We start from the raw sequence: 19,998 nt of genomic DNA on the forward strand, positions 1-19,998 counted from the left end.
ATGATCATGTGAGCGAGCTATAATTGATGTGAGGATGGTTTGAGGTAAGCCATCCGGATCTGTGTTTACAGAAACGTTAACGTCATCAGCTTATTGATACCGGATCGGGGCTCCGTGGATTCGGACATGTTTCCACTGGATGGCTGCCAAAGCTTCCGACGAAGACCACACCAGACCTGGAGGATTGGTTACTGACAGAACACACCTGCAGCACTTCTCCACTGCCAACGAGACCATCCAGGGTACCAATCAGAAACCACACACTTTCACACCGAAATCAAAATCGTATCCCAAGGAACGGTCCCAGGTAACAACTAACAAGAAAACCAAGCCGGGCGTTTTACCAATTATCGCTAGTTACATTATGGTAACCAAAAACTAAGGCGTGAAGCGCGAAGCCATAAATAATCTTCAAACAAGTCAGTCGCTCGCTCGAGTCCACGTAACCATCTTCGGGCCGCAGCCCACAGCACCACCTGTTGTCCCTCCCTCGCTCAGCTGTCACCGCAGCGCCCGCAGCTCTGTGACGGCTGTGTGATGATCCTGTGACGGCCCTGTGACTGTCGCGGACGGTGACCACAGCCGCCGGCTCCGAGTCGGCACTGCCTCCTCTCACGCCATGTTTACGTCGCCGACGCGCTGTTTTTGTCCCGCCGCGCAGGCCTATTCGACGCGCCGCACCGGCGGACAATTTCCCCCGAGATTGCGGACAAGCGGCCATGGAAAAAGTTGTTTGTTGTGCGACAGCTGACTATGGAAGGCTTTTGCGACGCATTACCGGCGAGATGCGGCGCGCCACTGCGGCACAGCCCTGAGAGTCTGTGGAGCACTGGTGATAAATCAGCCTGAGGTCGCAGGTCGGTGCCAGTGCGAGCCTGGAGGTCCCGGCCCGGCGGCACGCACCTCCGTCGGGAACTTCAATCGCCGCGCACATCCGTCGGCCGCGGTCAGGTCAGCGATAAGTGCTTCGAGAATCGCCGCGCCCTCATTATTCAAATCAAGACGTTACCTTCATTGTGTCCGACAACGTATTTGCATAAAATTACCACAATTGAAGAATTCGGCAGGCTCAAAGTCGCCGCCGCCGTGTGTCCACCGCGGGGGCGGGCGGCTGTCGCCGAGCTGTGCCCGATGGTGTGGTGGACTCATTGGAAATGACCCGGTAATCACACGGCGCCGCCGCTGGCCGGGGGACGCGCGACAAAATCACGGCTTCTGGCACCACGCCGTCACGGAGGCGGCGCCCGGGGAAGGAAGTGGTGCGCCTGGCCGCTGGAGCATGGGACGGCAGGGACACACAGGGGTGAGTGACCGATGAGCCGGGTGACGGCTGATAGGGCAGATCGACCAAACAGTGGTGAAGTGCAGCAGTCGGCCCAAACAGGGGAAGAAGTAGATGGAGATTGTTTTGGGTATTGCATCTTTGCATTGCATCTACGTGTGACGAGCATTAGTTCCGATAGATATCGTGATCGTTGTACGCAATAAGATATTTAGAAACCGTTTTGAATTGAGCTGATGGGATCAAATATTGTAAAATTAGCTTAACAGCCTCGGGTAGACCATAGGTCTACTGCTCAAATTCCAACAACTAAGAACAGACTGAGGTTATCTGGAGCTTTCATTGTTGCAGTTCAACAATACAGCACTATAAGGCTACGTTTACGGGCGACATATATGGACCGCTGCACTTTGTAGAGCCCTTTTCATTGAGAAGCGCCCGACAATTAATTTCACTGTATGACAATCACAGTTAACTGTCGAGCAAGATGGCGTCAGGTCCAAATTAAAGCGGGTGTCCCCGTCGCTTTATGGGTGCCTCATTATATGAACCCAGTTGAACGTGCGGATTTATTACGACACGAACTACTTAAATCCCACTTTTTTGCCATCAAAATATCGTAAAGTGCTGATGAACTGCCAACGCTGTTTTTAATAAAACGTCCAATATTCCTCATAGGGGAGAGTGGGGTAAGATGCCCAGGGTGGGAAAGACGCCCCACCCCCTCTAGCGGGGATACAAAGAATCGAACCTGGAAATTAATGTTCTTAGCGTAAAGCGGAAGCCTGCCTTGTTAACTGCACAAAAATTTGCGAAGCTCAGTTGGGCAGCGGCTGGCTGGTGATTGCATGTTTTTTATTTGCTGCTTTCAAAAAATATTTTGGCGTCAAAACATTGTAAATATCAAAGAAGGTAGATAATTTTTGCGTACCTTGCTATAGTCGTGATACATTAACATGCGTGTACTGTGTGCCAAACAGTTTGTTTCAGGGTGTAGTTTTATGGCTAACAAATTGTGCTGATTTAATGTTACTTCGGTACCTTGGGGTAAGATGCCCCCTGTCCTGATGGGGAAAGACGCCCCCCTAAATCCGTAGGCTGTCCTTCAAGCAGCCCATCAAATCATTTATTACATACTTGTGATGAGAGACAAAAGCCGATCTGGGACTATTGAGAGTCCGGTACGGTCGGGTGCTCCCCATGCCGTTCTCTCGGCCCACACAGCGACTTTTTGGGCGGCATCTGACTCTGAGAGCCCTCACGACGGCCTCTGTTGGCCCCATTATTGGTTCCAGGGCCCCTCACGACATCCTTTGAGGGCTCCCACGTTGGCTCCACGGGCCGCGCTGGCATCTGAGGTCCCCACGATGGGCTCGAGGGCCCTCAAGCATCATGAAGACCTATAAGGGCCCCACAGTGGTCTCCGAACGCCACCACGGAGGCTTGTTTGGCCACGCTGGACTATGATGGCCCTAACGATGACCTCTGAAGCCCCTTACGACTACTTTTGAGGGCCCTTACGATGACGTTTGGTGTCTACTGCAGGCTCGAAGGGACTACTGATTCGTTCAGGCGATTCACGTGCCTATTTATGTCACTTATAGTGCAGGGGGCATCTTACCCAACGCCAGGGGGCGTCTTTCCCACCATGTGGGGTAAGATGCCCCCTTTCACTTCTTCAGGAAAATGCTTAATAGCAAAAAAAGTTATCATATTTCAGGCACGAAAGTGTGATATTTTTGGAGAAAAATGATGTCGGTTTCCGTTGAAACTCCAAGTTTTGGCTTTCCGATCGTCATTTTCGAATAATATATGATATAGTCAAACCCTGGGCATCTTTCCCCACTCTCCCCTATATATCACTTGATTCCCCCGAATGAGGCGGTTCAGCTCACAAAGCCCGCCCGCCTGCGCGTCAAATTCAATTAGAGTTCCATTGCTCACTGTGAGGAACGAGCTGTTAAGCTCTGAGTTTTCCGTATTCTGCCGTCCATATTTTATGACCGCTTGCTATCATCTGCGGCGCGCATCAGTGGAGTTACGGCCGGGGTCGCCGGATGGGGAGGATGGAGAGCGGCGGGAGGGGGGCTCCGGCGCGCCGGGAGGTCGCCGGGCGCCGTGCCGACCCGGCGTGAGAAGCAGCTCACCCTGTGAGAGCGGGGACGGTGTCCAGCCGGCGCCGCCCGGACTCACACCGGGCCGCCGATGAAGCCGTGAGGCGGCGGCCCGCTCTGTCCCGCTGCCGGGACCATCAGATAGCCGGCCGGCCCTGTATCGCCACCATCTTTATGGTCCTGTTATGCAGCGCCCCGGTCGGGCCACCGGCGCACACGGCGCGCGCGACAAATCTGACGCGGCTGGCGGCGGCGCGCGGCGTTGGCGGCGCGGCGGAGGTGCCGGCCTGACTGTTACGCTCGGTGGGAGACGCTTCGTCAGCGCCGACAGCCGGGGAATCGTGGCAGTGACCCGGTCAGAGGTGCCCCAGGTAACGAGGCGCCCATGGAAATCAGCGCTCTTGTTTCAGGCTAAGCACCTCCTGGGCTTCCCAAGAGCTGAAGTCGCCCGCACACAGATCGGAAACGACTCATGGCAATTTAAGCTCTTCTAGATGTGAGTTCGTGATAAGGCCCAGCCAGTCTTTAGAAATCAGTCACTGGGTGAGGCGCCGACTCATCGTGGCTAAAAATTTCGTGACGCAGTTGCGGGGTAACGTTTTCACGGTGAATGGCGTCGACGACGAGTTGTCCGCTGGCCAAATGTGGTCCGTCACGGTTTCCAGCCACGTGATGACGCGCTCACATCCTCAGCCGGTCGGCATACCGGGGTCAGCTCTTCTGCTCACGTCATTCTGCAAACGACCGGCTCAAGAGACACTCAGTCGCCCGGTACAGGAACTCCTCACGATTCCTGACCGCTGCGCCTGCCACCTGTCGGCGGCGGCGGGAGTCAGTCGGCGCATTCCACCCGCCGCCGGCGGAGACTGCAGCGTAGTGTTAGCGGCCGGCACCGAGCCGCCGCCGGCCGCCAGTTCTCGGAGAGACGCGGCGAGGGGAGGACGTGCCACCGCCGTGTCCGTACACCGACTGCCGACAGTGAGAGCGAGTGAGAGACGCACACCAATGTGGTGAGAGACGGTGTCGGTGAGAGACCAGCGATGACGCGTCTGTGGGCGCTGCTCGTGGCGCTGGCCGCGGCGGCAGCGGCCGTCCCGGACTGTGAGAGGACCGACCGGACGCGGCCGGGACATGTGCTCTGTGAGCCGCGCACGCTGGGACTGATGGACCGGCTGTCGGAGGAGGCCGCGGTGGCCGCCGCGCCGGTGACCTCGCTGACGGTGCGCTGCAGCAGCTCGGAGGAGGAGAGCTTCATCACCAACGGCACGCTCTCCGGTCTGGAGGCGCTCACCGAGCTGACGCTGGAGCGGTGCCGGCTGGCGGAGCTGCCGGCCGCGCTGGCCGAGCTGACGCGGCTGCGCTCGCTGACGGTGCGCACCTTCAGCGACTCGGTCGGTCTGGTGGTGGCCGACAGCGCGCTGCACGGGCTAGGCGCCCTCCAGCAGCTCGAGCTGAGCCACAGCCGGCTGACGGAGCTCCCGGTCGGTCTGCTCTGCTCGCTCCCCGGCCTGCAGAGGCTCAATGTGTCGCACAACCGGCTCCAGGAGGTGGCCGAGCTCGGTCTGACGGCCGGCTGCCATCTGCCGGACCTGGTCTCGCTCGACCTCAGTCACAACCAGGTGACGGCCCTGCCGAGCGGCGCGCTGGCGGCACTGCCGGCGCTCACAGAGTTATCGGTGAGCCACAACGCCCTGGAGCTCCTCGAGGCCGGGGCACTGTCCGGCCTGCCGACGCTGCAGAAGCTCGACCTGTCGGACAACGCGCTGAGCACGACGCCGGCCGAGCTGCTGCAGCCCACCCCGCGGCTCGCCGAGCTGCGGCTGGCGCGCAACCGGCTGTCGCAGCTACCAGCGGCGCTGCTACGCGGGCTGCAGCGGCTGCTGGTGCTCGAGCTGGCCGGCAACCGCTTCAGCGCTACCTGGATCAACTCGGAGACGTTCGCCGGCCTCAAGCGGCTGCTGGTACTCGACCTGGCGCACAACCGGCTCGGCCAGATCGACGCGTCCGTGTTCGCCGGTTTGTACAGCCTGCAGAGTCTGCAGCTGCACCACAACCAGATCGACGACGTGGCGCCCAATGCGTTCGAGGCGCTCTCCAACCTGCACACACTCGGCCTGTCCCACAACAAACTGCACAGGATCGGACCGCTCAGCCTCAACGGGCTCTTCGTGCTGAACACGCTATCTCTGGACACCAACATCATCGACTACGTCCACCCATCGGCCTTCAGCAACGCCAGCAGCCTGCAGGAGCTCTCGCTGAGCGACAACCGGCTGACGCAGGTGCCGGAGGCGGTGAGTGAACTGCAGCTGCTGAAGGTGCTGGACCTGGGCAACAACTACATCTCGGCAGTGGGCGGCGCCCAGCTCGCCGGCATGCAGCAGCTCTTCAGCCTCCGGCTCGAGGGTAACGTGCTCACCGAGGTGACGCACGACATGCTGCGCGCCCTCCCGCACGTGCGCATCCTGAACCTGTCCGGAAACCGGATCCAGCGCGTGGAGCCGGGCGCGTTCGAGTCGAGCGGCGCCCTGGAAGCCGTCCGGCTGGACGCCAACCAGCTGACGCAGATCGACGGCCTGTTCGCCGGCCTGTCGCGGCTGCGCTGGCTCAACGTCAGCGACAACAGCATCGCCCGCTTCGACTACGCGTCGGTGCCGCGCGGTCTCGTCTGGCTGGATCTCCACCGGAACGAGATCACCGAGCTGAGCAACCGCGACGACATCGCAGACCAGATGTCCATCCGGAATCTGGACGTCAGCTTCAACCGTCTGACGTCCCTGAGTGCGAAGAACCTGCCGAAAAGTGCTGAGCTTCTTTCTGTAAACGACAATCTCATAACTTCCGTTGAGCATTACACCTTCTTCTTGATGTCAAATCTCTCACGGGTTGACCTCTTCGCGAATCAGATCACCCGAATGGATTTGAACGCGCTGAGGTTAAATATGCCCAATGAGACGCAGAGCATGCCCAAATTCTACATCGGTGGAAATCCATTCATCTGTGACTGTACGCTGGAATGGCTGCAGAGATATAACAAAATCAACCACTACAACCACTACCCCCGCATCATGGATCTGGAGAGCATCTACTGCCGTCTCATCTACAACCGCGGCCGCAGCTACGTGCCGCTGGTGGACGCTGACGCCTCCATGTTCCTGTGTCCGTACCAAACGCACTGCTTCACCACCTGTCACTGCTGCGACTTTGACGCCTGCGACTGCGAGATGACGTGTCCGGCCGGGTGCCGCTGCTATCACGACCAGTCCTGGTCTTCCAACATCATCGACTGCTCCAACAACAACTTCGAGGAGATCCCCGGCCGCCTGCCGATGGACGCCACAGAGGTCTACCTGGACGGCAACAACTTCAAAAACCTGTCTGGCCTGACGTTCCTGGGCAGGAAGAACATGAAGGTGCTGTACTTGAACAGCTCCAAGATTGAGTTCCTCCACAACCAGACGTTCGCCGGTTTGACACAGCTCACCACCCTGCACCTGGAGTCGAACCTGGTCACCGAGTTCAATGGTCAGGAGTTCGTCGGTCTGGATCGACTGCGAGAGCTCTACCTGCAGGACAACCAGCTGACGCACGTTCAGAACAACACGTTCGAACCTCTGCGACAGCTGGAGGTCCTTCGCCTGGACGGCAATCAGCTGGAGGACTTCTCCGTGTGGGAGCTGGAGAAGAACCCCTACTTGGTGGAGATCGGCCTCACTGACAACGCCTGGACCTGTGCGTGCGACTACCTGCGCCGCTTCCAGGGCTGGCTGACCGCCAACGCCAAGAAGGTGGTAGACTTCAGCTCGCTGGTGTGCCGGTTCGAGGGAGACGCCGAGGCGCGAGCGATCTACGGCAGCAACGAGACGTGCTACGAGCGTCCGTCTCGTCGGACGGTGCCGGGCGAGGGGGTGGCCGACTACCTGCCGCTGCTGGTCAGCGCCGCCGTCGTGCTGCTGCTGCTCGCCGCCCTGACGGCCGTCGTGTTCGCCTACCGCGCCGAGCTGCGCGTCTGGATCTACTCGCGCTGCGGCGTGCGCGTCTGCTACCGCTCGGCGCTGGACGAGGAGCAGGAGCGGCTGTTTGACGCGTTCGTCAGCTACAGCGAGCGCGACAAGGCGTTCGTGCAGCACGTGCTGGCGCCCAAGCTAGAGCACGGCGAGCCGCCGTACCGGCTGGCGCTGCACTACCGCGACTTTGCGCACAGCGCCTACCTGGCAGACACCATCGTCGAGGCGGTCGAGTCGAGCCGGCGCACCATCATGGTGCTCTCGAGGAACTTTATCGAGAACGAGTGGTGCCGTTTCCAGTTCAAGTCGGCGCACCACGAGGTGCTCAAGGACCGCCAGAAGCGGCTCATAGTGATCCTTCTGGGGGACGTGCCGCAGCGCGACCTGGACCCCGACCTGCGGCTCTACCTCAAGACCAACACGTGCATCAGCTGGGACGACAAACTGTTCTGGGACAAGCTGCGCTTCTCTATGCCGGACGTTAAGAACAACATGCGGGGCCTGCGCTCTGTCTCACACTATTCCGAGATCGACGAGGCGAAATACTTCCAGCGCAGTCCCAGCACAATGGAGACACTATGGGGATAAGGTAAGCGCTGTTTGAATCCCTCACCCCTCCCTATGACTGTATCATTTATGATAAACGTCCGTTGCGCTATATTCAACACAGGGTTATGGACGGCAATACTCATTATTCAACAATGGCCCCCGGCCGTGTGCCCCCACTGTGTAGCCGTTTAACGTGGACTCACGCGATGGGGCAATCTTGGTCATTAGAGTTTTATGACGCCGCGTGTCCTAACGCATCATCCACCCCCACCAACTGATTGCTGGAAACAATGACCGGCCTTTGGCAGTCAGTGGCCTCTGTCCGATTTTATCCGCAGACAATAGTCGAATCCGCTCACTGAAAAGTAGCATTCGTTGCCTACAAATTCTACTTAAAGGAAAAAGTTCACTTTTTAACATGGGTTTTGAACTGGAATAGCAGTTCCGTAGCTTGGGCTGAGACGAGCATAAATCAGGAGCTTTTACAGCCCAACGATCACCCTAGGCAAAGATATTCTATTTCTCGTGCCGAAAAAGGTGTCTTGCGTTGAGGATGTGTGCCTTGCATATATTTCCATCCAGTATGAAAAGAGCATGGGTCCCGAAAATTCTTCAGAAACTAGAGAAATTATCTACGAGAACTCTAGAGAAATTCTCGTACTGATCAATTAGGACATTCAGGGGAACATTATCAGATCGAGCAGATCGCCCAAATGCCGGTGGCTGCGATAATTTCTCTGTTTCTGAAGAATTTTCGGGACCCATGCTCTTTTCATACTGGATCGCGTGTGCCTTACAAAAACTGAGAAGTTCTTCCTATATCAAAATATAGAAAAAAAATCTTTTGTTATAAAAAGGTTTTATTTTCCTTGCTGATTATTTTGAACATAAAAAATAATAAATTGTTGCCAAAAAAAAAATCGTGAAAGTGAACTATTTCCTTTAAACCTATTCGTTCTGCCTGTGTGGTGATACTTGTAGTCATGCATATAAAAAGTGAGCCAAGGCTAGATTTGAGTCATTGTGTCATGCTCGTAGCTCATCCATCAAGTGGGTTGACATATCAGCTCATGCGAGCTTTGCGTGACACCTGTAAATGTGTGCACCCTATGAGCGAGGGTGCAGATTCGTCTGAAGATGCACCGCTTTCTGCTTGTTCGCCACTGCTGTGCTCACGGCGCAAACCATTTATGGGCCGCATTTGGCATGTCAGCTCGACCGCCTTTAGCGTATTACCGATGAGGGTTTTGCATTTGAATCGCGGTCTGCAGCGGCGCTCGGTAATAATGGACTCCCTCTGCGGATGACGTCATCAATCGTCCGTATTTTGCAGAATACCGCAATTACGGCCAGCAGCGAGTTAAACGTTTATAGGCTGCCGACCATTAGAACTACACACCGGTCGGCATTCTGAAAGGCTTACGTCGGCCCCATTTGTGCAAAGCGCACATGTTAGGACGGGCGTGGGCTCCAATACAACATCAAGACATCAATCACAGCTGTGGACAGGATGACGCAAATATGCCCGAGACGATTGGATGCAGGATTTTCCTTGGTTTCCATTATGAGTTCATCTGGAAAAGCCTTCAGTAATCTTGACGGCTCGCTGAAAGAACGAGCCCAGCCAAATGTGGTGTGAGCATCAGGAAACACGCTTTATCGTTACTCATGCTGCAGTAGGTACTGATCTTCCATTGCGTAAAAGCTTTTCAATGCGGCTGCAAAAACAATTTCACCCCTTCCCAAATTATTAATTATTCGGAAATTGCAGTTTTGGCCATCCACGCCTCCACCATTCCCATCATACTGCAATAATCATCTCATCCAACGCTCTATTCGTGCGTTCGTCCCGCCACGGGTGCGAAGAGTCTGAATTGCTTAGCACGCCCATCTGTTCTCATTCAGACCTGTTTTAGTCCGACCTTGCCAGAAATGTCCCAGACACGGCCATTTCTCTCCCCGGAGAGTAATGTTCGCATCTCGAGCGGTTGCGCGTCGACGTCTGCCAGGCTTTATCTCGCCAAGAAATGAATGCAAACGAGCTTCCAGCATGATGTCCCACTTTGTTTACCACGCACCTCGGCCGCAGCTGCCGAGCGAGCCCGGAGAAAAGACGTCAGGTCGGCGTGGGACGCTATTTTGACGCTCACGCATAGGCATCCCGTCTCTATCTTCCTCTCTCCTCTCGGCCACTTTTCAAACCATTCTACCCAGAACGTTCAAAACAGCTTCTATGGCAGTCAAAACTGTATTAAAAGGAAACAAGCAAATCCTCAAGAGTAAACACTGGTGGATGAGCATTGTTTCTCTAGCATCACGAATTTTACCGTACTGCACCGTTACCATTGGTCGCAAACACAGACAGCGGGCCGGTTTCCGACGGCGGCGGCGTTGCTCGCAGTTGAAAGTGGCCCGTTCCCGGCCATTAACAGCGCCTGCCATCAGCAGCGTCCGGCCATTCCGGTCCATGTGCCGCGGCCGACACGGACGCCCCGACACCCGTCCATCGCCGGCGCCTCCTGATAAGCCCCCGCGATCGTTACTGTAAGCCCGCCCTCAGCAAGGCTCCAGAGGTGACGAAAATGCCGCGGACATGCCGGAATTTCAGAATCGATAGGGATCGAGCCGGACCATCAGCGTTCCGAGGCTAAAGGTTAATGATGCAGGGCTCCATCTCCGGCAAGTAACATTCTTGAAGATATTTTGGAACCTTATGAGCGGGTAAAACATTTCAAAATAGCACTCGAGCTAAATGAGCTGCCCCGCTTTGATGAATTACCTTCATAATACGCCGAACTTCCTACTCCTGACTCAACTGTTCCTCTCAGTACTCTGGGGTCTTCCTCTGGCCGTCCTGAGCCCTGATGTCCTCCCCTGGCCGTCCTGAGCCCTGACGTCCTCCGCTATGGTCCTGTGGGAGCGCTCGTGGCGCGTGACCGAGCTTTGTGTCGTCACAAATGCCGCCGACGCGCCTCTTCCGCGGCCGCGTCGCTCCGTCGCCGGCTCGTGTGGGGCGGCTTCCGTCGCCGTCGCCGGCCGCTCCGCGCCGCCACGCTGTCGGCGCCGTCGAAGCGCGATTCAATTAAAGCTCGATCTAATGATGCCCGCCGGCGTCGGAGCTCCACAGAGGCCCGACAGGCGCCGCCGCTTGCTCTGACGTCGACCGCCGGTGTGTAACGACATTAATTACTGGCCTCCCCGGGCTCGGTCGGGCCGTCTCCGGCAGGCGACCGTCGCGTGCCGGCGGCCGCGTTGGTGGCGTGATTGGGGAGGCAGCGCAGCGGCCCGAGCAATGCGCGGAGGATATGCGCGCGGATGTCGGGAAGGGAGGACCGCGGAGGTGGCACGAGGGAAGCTAAATCTGGGGTGCGCGCCGCGCGCGGTGGTACCGCTCCGGTGCATCTTTTATTCATTGCATTGATCCCGCGCACGGCGTGGCCATCCGTCTTTATTTCGCATCATCCGCGGTATCGGCCGACGCGGAAAATTCGGCCCCGCGAGGTGGCCGCTGTTGGGACGCCGTAATGGGCCCGGCTGCGACGGTTACGAAGCTCGTTGTTTCAATATATTGCGGCGCGGAGCGCTCCCCAATCGCTGCCGTCGCCGTAGACAGCGCGTGATGGCAGCCGGAACAACGCTCCCCACCCCCGAAAATCTGCTACGTCGTGAATATCAATCGTCGGCGCCGTCAGCGGGCCGTCTGAGCGGGGCGGCCGCCGCTCGGCGGAGACAGGCCGTGCGTGTGCCGTCATTTCTCCAGGGCGGACGCCCTGAGAATAGGTCCCAGTAATATCGTCGCTCCGCCTGTGCCACTGTGGCCGAGAAAATAGCCCGCGGTGCCCCCGGCGGCCGCCGACCGGGCCGTACCATGATTGGACGCCGACGGCCCGAGTGGAGCTCGCCGCGGCCGCCGCCGGTAGCCGGAGGTCCCGCAGTCGCCTGACGTCTGTTTACCTCGAGGACACCCGGGCCCGCCCCCAGTTACATGCATGGCATCGGTAATGGTGCGGTGTGAGCGTGCGTGAGCCGGGGCCATGCCCGCGCCCGGGCCAATTAGCCGCGTCCGGCGCCGGCTCGACTTGGACTCACCTGCCGCGCACCGGGCCCAGCTGACCAAAGCCAGAGCGCCCCGGCTGGCGTGGCAAACAGAAATTATGGGTGCCAAAGTGCCCCCGGTAATCAGATGGTCACCCGTCGCTGCATCGGGGCAAAAAATCCCACTCGGAAAACGCGGGTTAATTGTAATGAGGATAATGAGGGTCACGGTGCCCTGTTTTTGTCTCTGAACTTCAGTAAAAATGAACGCAAGGAAACGGGCTAATGAGAGGAGAGTGTGATTTTCCGAATTTTTCGACGCCGGACTGCCGGTTTTCACACCTGAGAGATGATAATGAGACGTGCGCGCGTTTTTGTGTGGTCGGGTCGCGCTGGTCTCAGCACGCACCCGTCCGCCGTCCATCCGGCGCCGGCCCAGTATCGACAGATGTAGAGCGAGCGAGCGCCGTGCCGGTCATTTCCAATTCGCCGCCCGCATTGTCGGCCGGCCCCATCGGCACAGAATTGGAGCCGTCCGTTACAACGGAATCACACAGCCCGAACCGAATACCGCCGCTCTCCGGGCTCGACTAAATCCGCTCCGGCTTTGCGCCAGGCCATTCCAGTCCCGCTATACATAGTTTGTAGTTCGTAAAGCTGCTCATCCGGCTAAAACAGTAAAGCTGCGCGTGAGTTCCTTCATTTTGTCTGCAAATTTGTGCAAATACCTGCTCTCTGTCTGCGTTAAATGCGCGAATTCCTCCCACCCGTGGCCGTACCTTGTGTGAATCTCCACTTTGCCAGAGGCCGCTGCTCGCCGGGGCGGGTATCAGAGCGCGCGGCAGAACAATCGGCGCACCGCTGCGGCGCCGGCCCGGCGGCTGTGGCCTGCTTTGTTCGGACCATCGCCAGCGAGTTACGGGACGTTTATGCGTCGACTAATATCCATCGCAGCGAGCGGTGGCCGGCCGCGAGCTCGGCCGGCGCCCCGAGCTGCCGCGGGCGTCCCGGCTGCACGGCGGACGCCCGCCGCGCGCCCCGAGGACGCCCACCGCGCGGCGCGGCTGGCAGGGCGCCAGTCGCGGCGACATCACAGCGCGCTCCGTGTCAGTGTGAGCTGCGACATATGGAGCGACCCGCTGCGGCGACGCTCTGCCATGTTGGTCGAGTGCTGTCGTTCAGTGCAGTCGCCGGCCGAGCTGTCACGAGCCGGGCACGCCACAGATGGGTGTCTCAGAGAGGCCGCTGCTAAACGTCTTGCAGTGAGGCCGTGAGATGCACGCTGCCGCCGAACGCCTCTGTTCGTCTGTCTGAGGGTTTGACAGCAGGCATTTTCAGAGACCACGCCACCGCTACTGTGCGCGCACTGCAAGGCATTCAAGCGAAGCTGCAGGCGCAGTCGCCTCTGCTCAATACACGTCAGGCCCTTCAGTGTGTCCGTTCTGTGCACCCGAGGCTCTCATTGTACGGTACCCTGCACTGCGGCTGCGACGCACCCCGCCATTACGGCGTTTCTCGGGAAGCGTCATTCCCAGTCAGGCAGCGGTCTGTTGGCGGGGTATCGGTGGGGTGTCGAGCATTGCCGGGTCTGCAGCTGTGACCGCCGACAGCGCCGCCGCCGCCGGGCCGCGCCTCTGCACTCGGGTCACTCGGAGGTCAGACCCGCCGCTCTCGGCACCCTGCCGCGAGGTAACACCCCAACTCAGAGCCTGTAGCACCCCAACTCAGAGCGGATCTGGTATTTTCCAGCCAGCCTCCACGCGTGTATCACCAGCGCTGCCGTTAACGGCGCGGGGGGGGGGGGGGCGGCGGTGGCGGCGCACCACCGCGCTGTTATTGCCGCCGATCGGTGGCTCATTATGCCGCTGTCGCTGCCGAGTTCTGGCCCAAAGTTGGTCGAGCGAACCAGCCGCGCCACCCAGCTCTCGTCGATCAAGTCGTCGGCGGCGGCGCGGGGCGGCGGCGGCCGGCTGAGGGCGGTGGTCGGCCGCGCCGCGGAGGGTGCGCCCACTCATCCGTGCAGGCTGCAATCTGGACCGCGGCGCCGGCGGCCGCGCGCCCTTCCTAACGAGACGGCCGTATGAACCTTCACCCGCCGGCTGCACCCCGACATTACATGATTCATTAGCTCGGTGCGAAGGAGCTCGGCGCCAAGTAATGGCGCTCGTTCAGTGGTCTCGCGGCGTTCAGCGGCGGACGCGCCGGCTCGTTTCTGGTCTTTGTTCTGCCCGGGGCTGCCGCGCCGATCTGGATGTCTGCGTTTTATGGGTTATTAAGCGATGCGGGACCGGGTGTGCAGGGAAGGGCCCTGACGTGTGCTGTTGCCTCGTTTGTAGCGGCCATCCGGTGTGGCTCGTTTGTGACACGGCGCGTCTCTGTTGCAGGTGCGGGCGGGGACCGAGGCAGCAGCAGCAGCAGCTGCGATCTGTGATACCACGGAGGGAGGCGGCGACACGTTCGACCGGCCCAGCGCGGGCCTGCGGAACCTGGACACAGCACGACAGTCACCGGCGCTATGCAAGAACTCGTCAACACAACGCACGCGCTCCAATCAAAATGACCGCATTAGTACGATCATCGACTGGTTCACTTTGAACAGGAATCTCAGGGACGGCCTGCGACTCGCCGTAACAGTGAGGGACGAACTCTCGGCGACTGTGGACCGCTTCGTGTCTGGTTGCGTCCGGTGATTAAGTGGAAGCGGATGCTGTCATGCTGGTCCGTTGAAATGGTGAAATGTTCCGTTGCTGCGCCGTGATGGGGTGGCTCCAGCAGCTAGCCTATTCCAATCGTGATGCTCGATGTGCGCCCGCGTGTTTCTATGATTCTAGTCACTCATGCGGTCCTGTATCAGTGTAAATATATTCTGTGATATGTATCGAAATATAGGTATCAAACAAGTGAGCGATGACTTTGGAGTCCGCATTTGTGCTGTCATACCACAACGCCCACCCACCGGAGATGGCCCAAATCAGAAGTTCGAGCCAGTCGCATACCAACTGACACACCAAGACGCGGTTGACACCTTGCCGTCGCTATCTGACTGGCGGCCATGACACCGGGACACCTCAGCGGCCATTGTGGCTCCGGCTGCCGTGCAGGGGCCGTCATGCGCCCTGAATACAGCTGTCAGGGGCGGTCGGCGGCGCGGCGCCGAGCTCGGGAAGGTGCCGCGGACCGGACGAGCCGCCGAGCGCACCAGGTGGTCGGGGCGCTCACACCCGCCGCGTGCAGCGTGACACTCGGTCCGGACGGCGAGGTGGCACCTGCGGAGGGGAGAGGTTCGGTCTTCGAGGGAACGGGAGGGTGAGCAGGGATGGGAGCGACGCGGCCGTTTGTTCTGCTGTGGATGGGCGGAAAGAGAATAGCATAACTGACAGCTGAGCCGTTTGAGCGTGCAGTTCGCCGCTTACGAAAGGATAAGGAAGCACCTGTAGCAGTGCAACGAGACACCGATCCGGGCGTGCCTCGGAGCGAGACGTCAGACTCAGCGCACACCATTGACAATAGAAATGGAGACGTAAAACGCGAAACTCTGCACACTCAACGGCACGTGTTTTTGCACCTTGTTTGGCTTCCGGATTTAGCCAACCGAGTGTTGTTTGCACAGCGCCTGTAAGGAAATATGTCATGTCCTCACGTTTTGTCACACCTACAAACACTCCTTCCTCCGTACCGCGACTTGATAATCTCCGTGAAACACGGCCGCGCCGGCACGACAGTCGCTGTCTGACGATCGTGTAGGTCTCGTGTCAGACCAGGGCGCCACTCCTGCATCGGTCTCACGCTAAACGTGTGTCGATGCCGCGTCCTCTGCTGCGACACCACGCCATATCCTGGTGACTCACGAGCCTTATACAACAGCCGCACGGCAATCGCCGACCGAACACACATACCTCTCCAAATGTGGCGATGGTGTCGTCAGCGCCGCGGCCGCTCGCCGCCGACTTATGCCGCCGCCGCCGCCGCTGTCGCAGTCCTCACAGAGACCTCCAGCAGTCGCCTTCAGGCCGCTGTCTGCGATACCGGAGCAGTTCGTGACCGAGCTGGTTATCTGCCTCTGTCCCCAGTAATACCCGGTAATGTCCGGTAACCGTCAGTGGCCGGTAATTTTGGACGGCGCGCCGGCGCGGCGATCGGCCTCGAGTGCGTGACCGCGACGTAATCCAATTTGAAAAACGGATGGGGTCGGTGTGGCGAGAAGACGCCTCACTAGCTCTGTCGTCGGTCAGCAGGAGCCCGCCGGAGACGCGCTCAGGTAACCGGAGCTCGGTGGGATAACGTCCGAGCGGCAGTATGCGACTGTCCGGATCGATATCGTCGCCACCCGAGGAGAGGGCGACACTGCCTCCGCGCGCCGCGCGCCGCAGATAATCGCCGACATCTGTTAGATGCCAAAACACGCAACCAAACACATTTCTCCTGATTTCGATGTTTGGGTACTGGGATCAGTGCGGACAGAATCAGCAGAATTTTGCACGCCCATCTCCGATCAGGAAGGCTGAACACAAATAAACATTTAGCTCGAGGCTGCATCGAGTCAGCTGCATTTCTTGGAGCAGGGTTCACTCGGATCGCCATTAGAAGGTGCCTGGATATAGACTTCTCGGGACACCGATTGCTCCCAGTCCCATCCCAGATATATCCTCTTAGGCCTCGTCATATCCTGAGATCTGAGTCGCCATATCTGAGAGAGTGAAACTTCACTCTATCAAGTTATACCACACTTAGCGACGAGACTTCACCTCTACTCTACCTGTACCAGTTCTTCTACTGACAAACAGCCGGGAGGATGATGACGTCGGCTCCGGGCCACCTCCCGTCACATCTGATCCCTGCGCGACCCATGGGACGTGCGATTGAGCCCAGTCGACCGCAGTCAGTCCAAATTGAGTAAGCCTGTAAGCCTCTTAGCGCCACCACTGACGCGGGATCGCCACCCAGGACAGATGGGGTTGCTGCCGGCACTGCGTCTCCCTGATTGAAAGCAGGGCTTGCGCACGTGCCGCCGCGCGCACCCGGAACAGCGTCGGGTACCCGTCGGCGAAGATGGATGACGGCCGCGATTGACCTGTGACAATCCCTCACTGGAGGTGGAGATAAGAGACAGACAGCGCTCTCCGGTGTCATTACCAGACCCGAGGCAGCTGAGGGGTTAGTGAAGAGACGATATACAGCCCGGAGTGAGATCTTTCTCAACCGGTCACGATGGATGTCCGATAATCGTAAATCTGACGCCAGAGAGTTGTCGAGTGAGGAAGCTCTCTATGTGCGTGCTGTCGTGCTGTCGTATCACCTGTCGTTCTCGTTCGACGACGGGGCTGGTCTTAGACGAACGACCACCGCGATGGGGCGCCCGCCCGCTATTCTTGTAACGGAAACGTCAGCTCGTCAGGGGAACGGCTGACTGGGCGCCGATCGGATCGGGGCGTGCCTAATCGACGTGTGTCTGCTCCCAATGACGCTGCGCTGCTCCTCCGCCTTCCTTCAAGCTGGCTCCACTGTCCTGTCAAGGGTGGCTAGAAAACGCCCACTCTATATCTCACAGATCAATCAAATATGAAGCCAGCTTCAAATCTTCCCTGTCGAACACCCAGACAAGCCTTCTGATCGCCATCGAAGTACTGTCTCCAAGATAGCGTTTTCCTGGCCCATTTCTGTCTGGCTTCACCGGACGGCATCCATCCCCACACCCTCGCCCCCTGCTGAGCAGACTGGGAGGCAGGTGTTCTCCTGACCCGCTATCCTCCGCGCGGCTACACAAAACCTCACCCCGTCACCTCGGCCCGTCGAGAGCCTCGGCACGCAGCGGCCGATAAGCGGCACACATCGCCGCTCGATTATTAACGAGCCTAGTCCATAATTAATGAGATTATTCGGCCTATCTGCCGGTCGGATCGGGCTGCGACAGCTTTTTACAGCCGGCTAAAGTGGCGCCAGAAATTCGACCGGCTCTTAGCGGAGATCCAGCTGACGGGACCGATCTGGGAGCCGAGTGGTGATGACGCGATAAAGGATGTCACTTCCATGTGGAACCGGTGAAAGGTTTTCGACAGCACAACCCGGCAGTCTGCGATGGAGATAGATCCCAGACCTAAGGAATGTGCTGCGGCTGATATTTAATTTCGTTAATATCGCTGCTCACGTAACATACGAATTACGCTAACTATAATGTACCAGACGTGGGCGTGGCTTTTTGCGAGGCTCTTGATATCCAAAGCGGCCCGTCCGGGTGTCTCATCTTCAACCATTGTTTAGTCGGTCAACATTTGTCGGCCCACAGACAGGCCGTCCAGCGATGTTTCCAAAAGCTCAGCTTTTCCGTCGGCCGGCAGTCTGCTCCACTCAGTGCCCATTATCACTGTCGTTCGGGCGGCAGTCCGGGCCGCCACTGCCGCTCTCTGTCACAGCGCGTTAGATGAAATTGGAGACAAATGCTCGGCCGGCGCCGTCCGTCATCTCTCCCAGATATGGGCGCGCCTGTCGCCGCCGTCTGTCGAGGGGTGTGAAATGGCGCGGGCGGCGCGCCCGCCATGACAATTGACCCGCGGGAGGCCGCCTGCGGAAGTGGCTAGTGCTGTCGGCTGTCATTGACGGCCCCGACTGTCTGAGAGGGTCGGTGGGATGCACACCCTCCGAGACCCGCAGCCCCTGTCGGTACCAGGTTGGAATAGCAATGAGCGTCGGGCGCCGATGGCTGAGAGGGAGCCGGGCGCAGGACGGTGTCGACAGGAGAAAGCAGGATCACAGAGAACAGTGTCCGCTCTCATCGGCCCAGGCCCCGAATGATACGGAACCCGTGTAAGGCCGGGTCTCCGACAGGGCGTCGGCTGGTCCGACATGTGACCGGATTTCTATGACCTTTACGAAAACGCCAGATAGCCACTGAAGAAGCTTCTTTGGAGAGCCAATGTTATCTTCACCCAGTCGACGCTATCTTTTAACTTTAAGTTTGAATTCAGTCATGCACTTTGTAATTATTCAGTTCTCGTGAAATATGAATATTGGCTAATGGATCTTATCAAATCGTTTTTTTTTTTCCTGTCTTGTCGACAGCGTAGGCTTCGCGCAGTGTTTCTGAGCAGTTTGACACACCTCAGCCCGCCCGCTGACCGCGGCGCTGTAGGACGGCGCTGGGTGCGGGATTCCATTCGTTTCCATCACGGAGGCGTGAGCCGGCACAGCGGCGGGGGCCGTTCGGGGGTCGCCGGGTCATGCTGCCGCCGGCCGCCGCTGCAGCAGGCCAATCGAACACACGGAGACACATTTGTCTGCGTCCTTGGGAGGCGGCGCAGCGCGCGGCTGCCGGCCGGCCAAGATTAATTGCAGGACACCGCAACTGCGAGCCTGCAGCCAGCATTAGGCCAGCGACCGGCGTGACCGGCGTGACCTCGCGGTCGCCGCAGGGCGTAAGTGGCGACCGCAGAGAGTGGGTCGTTCGGGGCGGCACTAACAGCGTGTCTCCCCCGTCGGAGCGTCCGGCCTATCCCTGGTCTGGGTCACTCGGTCGGACGGCGATGGTCAGCGATGGACGGTGGACGTTGATGGTCACTGGTCAGCCAAAGACGGCGGAAGGTCAAAGAGAGAGGTTGAGGGCAGACAATAGTCGGTAGCTCACCCACAATTTTTGGTTAAGGTGCTCCCATAGGCTCCACATTGTCCAGGGTCATAAGACTATCCCATTCTCCTGACCTCAGTCACTCCCTGACAGAGCCGCCGAAGCACGCCCCGTCGAGACCCGTCCCAGCCACGGCACCGGCGCAGAATAAAATCCGGTTTATAATCAGTGACAAGAGGTCGTCGACTGGACGTGCAGCCGGTGATGAGTTATGAGGATCCCCGCGAAGGAGAAACTGGCGTTCACGCCGGCCGCCGCCGGGGTCCCGCCGCACGGCGCGCGCGCTGCACACTCAATATTATGCAGTCTGTCAGTTATTGATGGCACGTACGATCAGAGTACGTGATGGGAGTGATTATTATTAAGAACTGCTTTACGAGCACGGCGTGTAAC

At 58.6% G+C, this 19,998-nt stretch overlaps 1 protein-coding gene across 1 annotated transcript; it reads left to right on the top strand.

Moving 5' to 3' along the window:
• Window positions 1–4,331: 4,331 nt before the first annotated feature.
• On the top strand, window positions 4,332–14,891 carry LOC122365322 (toll-like receptor 6). The gene is made up of 2 exons (XM_043336450.1): window positions 4,332–7,992; window positions 14,372–14,891. The coding sequence occupies exon 1, from the start codon at window positions 4,437–4,439 to the stop codon at window positions 7,989–7,991; it is 3,555 nt and encodes a 1,184-aa protein (XP_043192385.1). The 5' UTR covers window positions 4,332–4,436; the 3' UTR covers window position 7,992; window positions 14,372–14,891.
• The last annotated feature ends 5,107 nt before the right edge of the window (window positions 14,892–19,998 follow it).

This window comes from Amphibalanus amphitrite, unplaced genomic scaffold (assembly GCF_019059575.1).
Source record: "Amphibalanus amphitrite isolate SeventyFive unplaced genomic scaffold, NRLGWU_Aamphi_draft 000730F_arrow, whole genome shotgun sequence".
In the NCBI taxonomy this organism is placed as follows: domain Eukaryota; kingdom Metazoa; phylum Arthropoda; class Thecostraca; order Balanomorpha; family Balanidae; genus Amphibalanus; species Amphibalanus amphitrite.

Coding starts and splice junctions, on each gene's coding strand:
- LOC122365322 (XM_043336450.1), top strand. CDS start 4,437: ATGACGCGTCTGTGGGCGCTGCTCGTGGCGCTGGCCGCGGCGGCAGCG.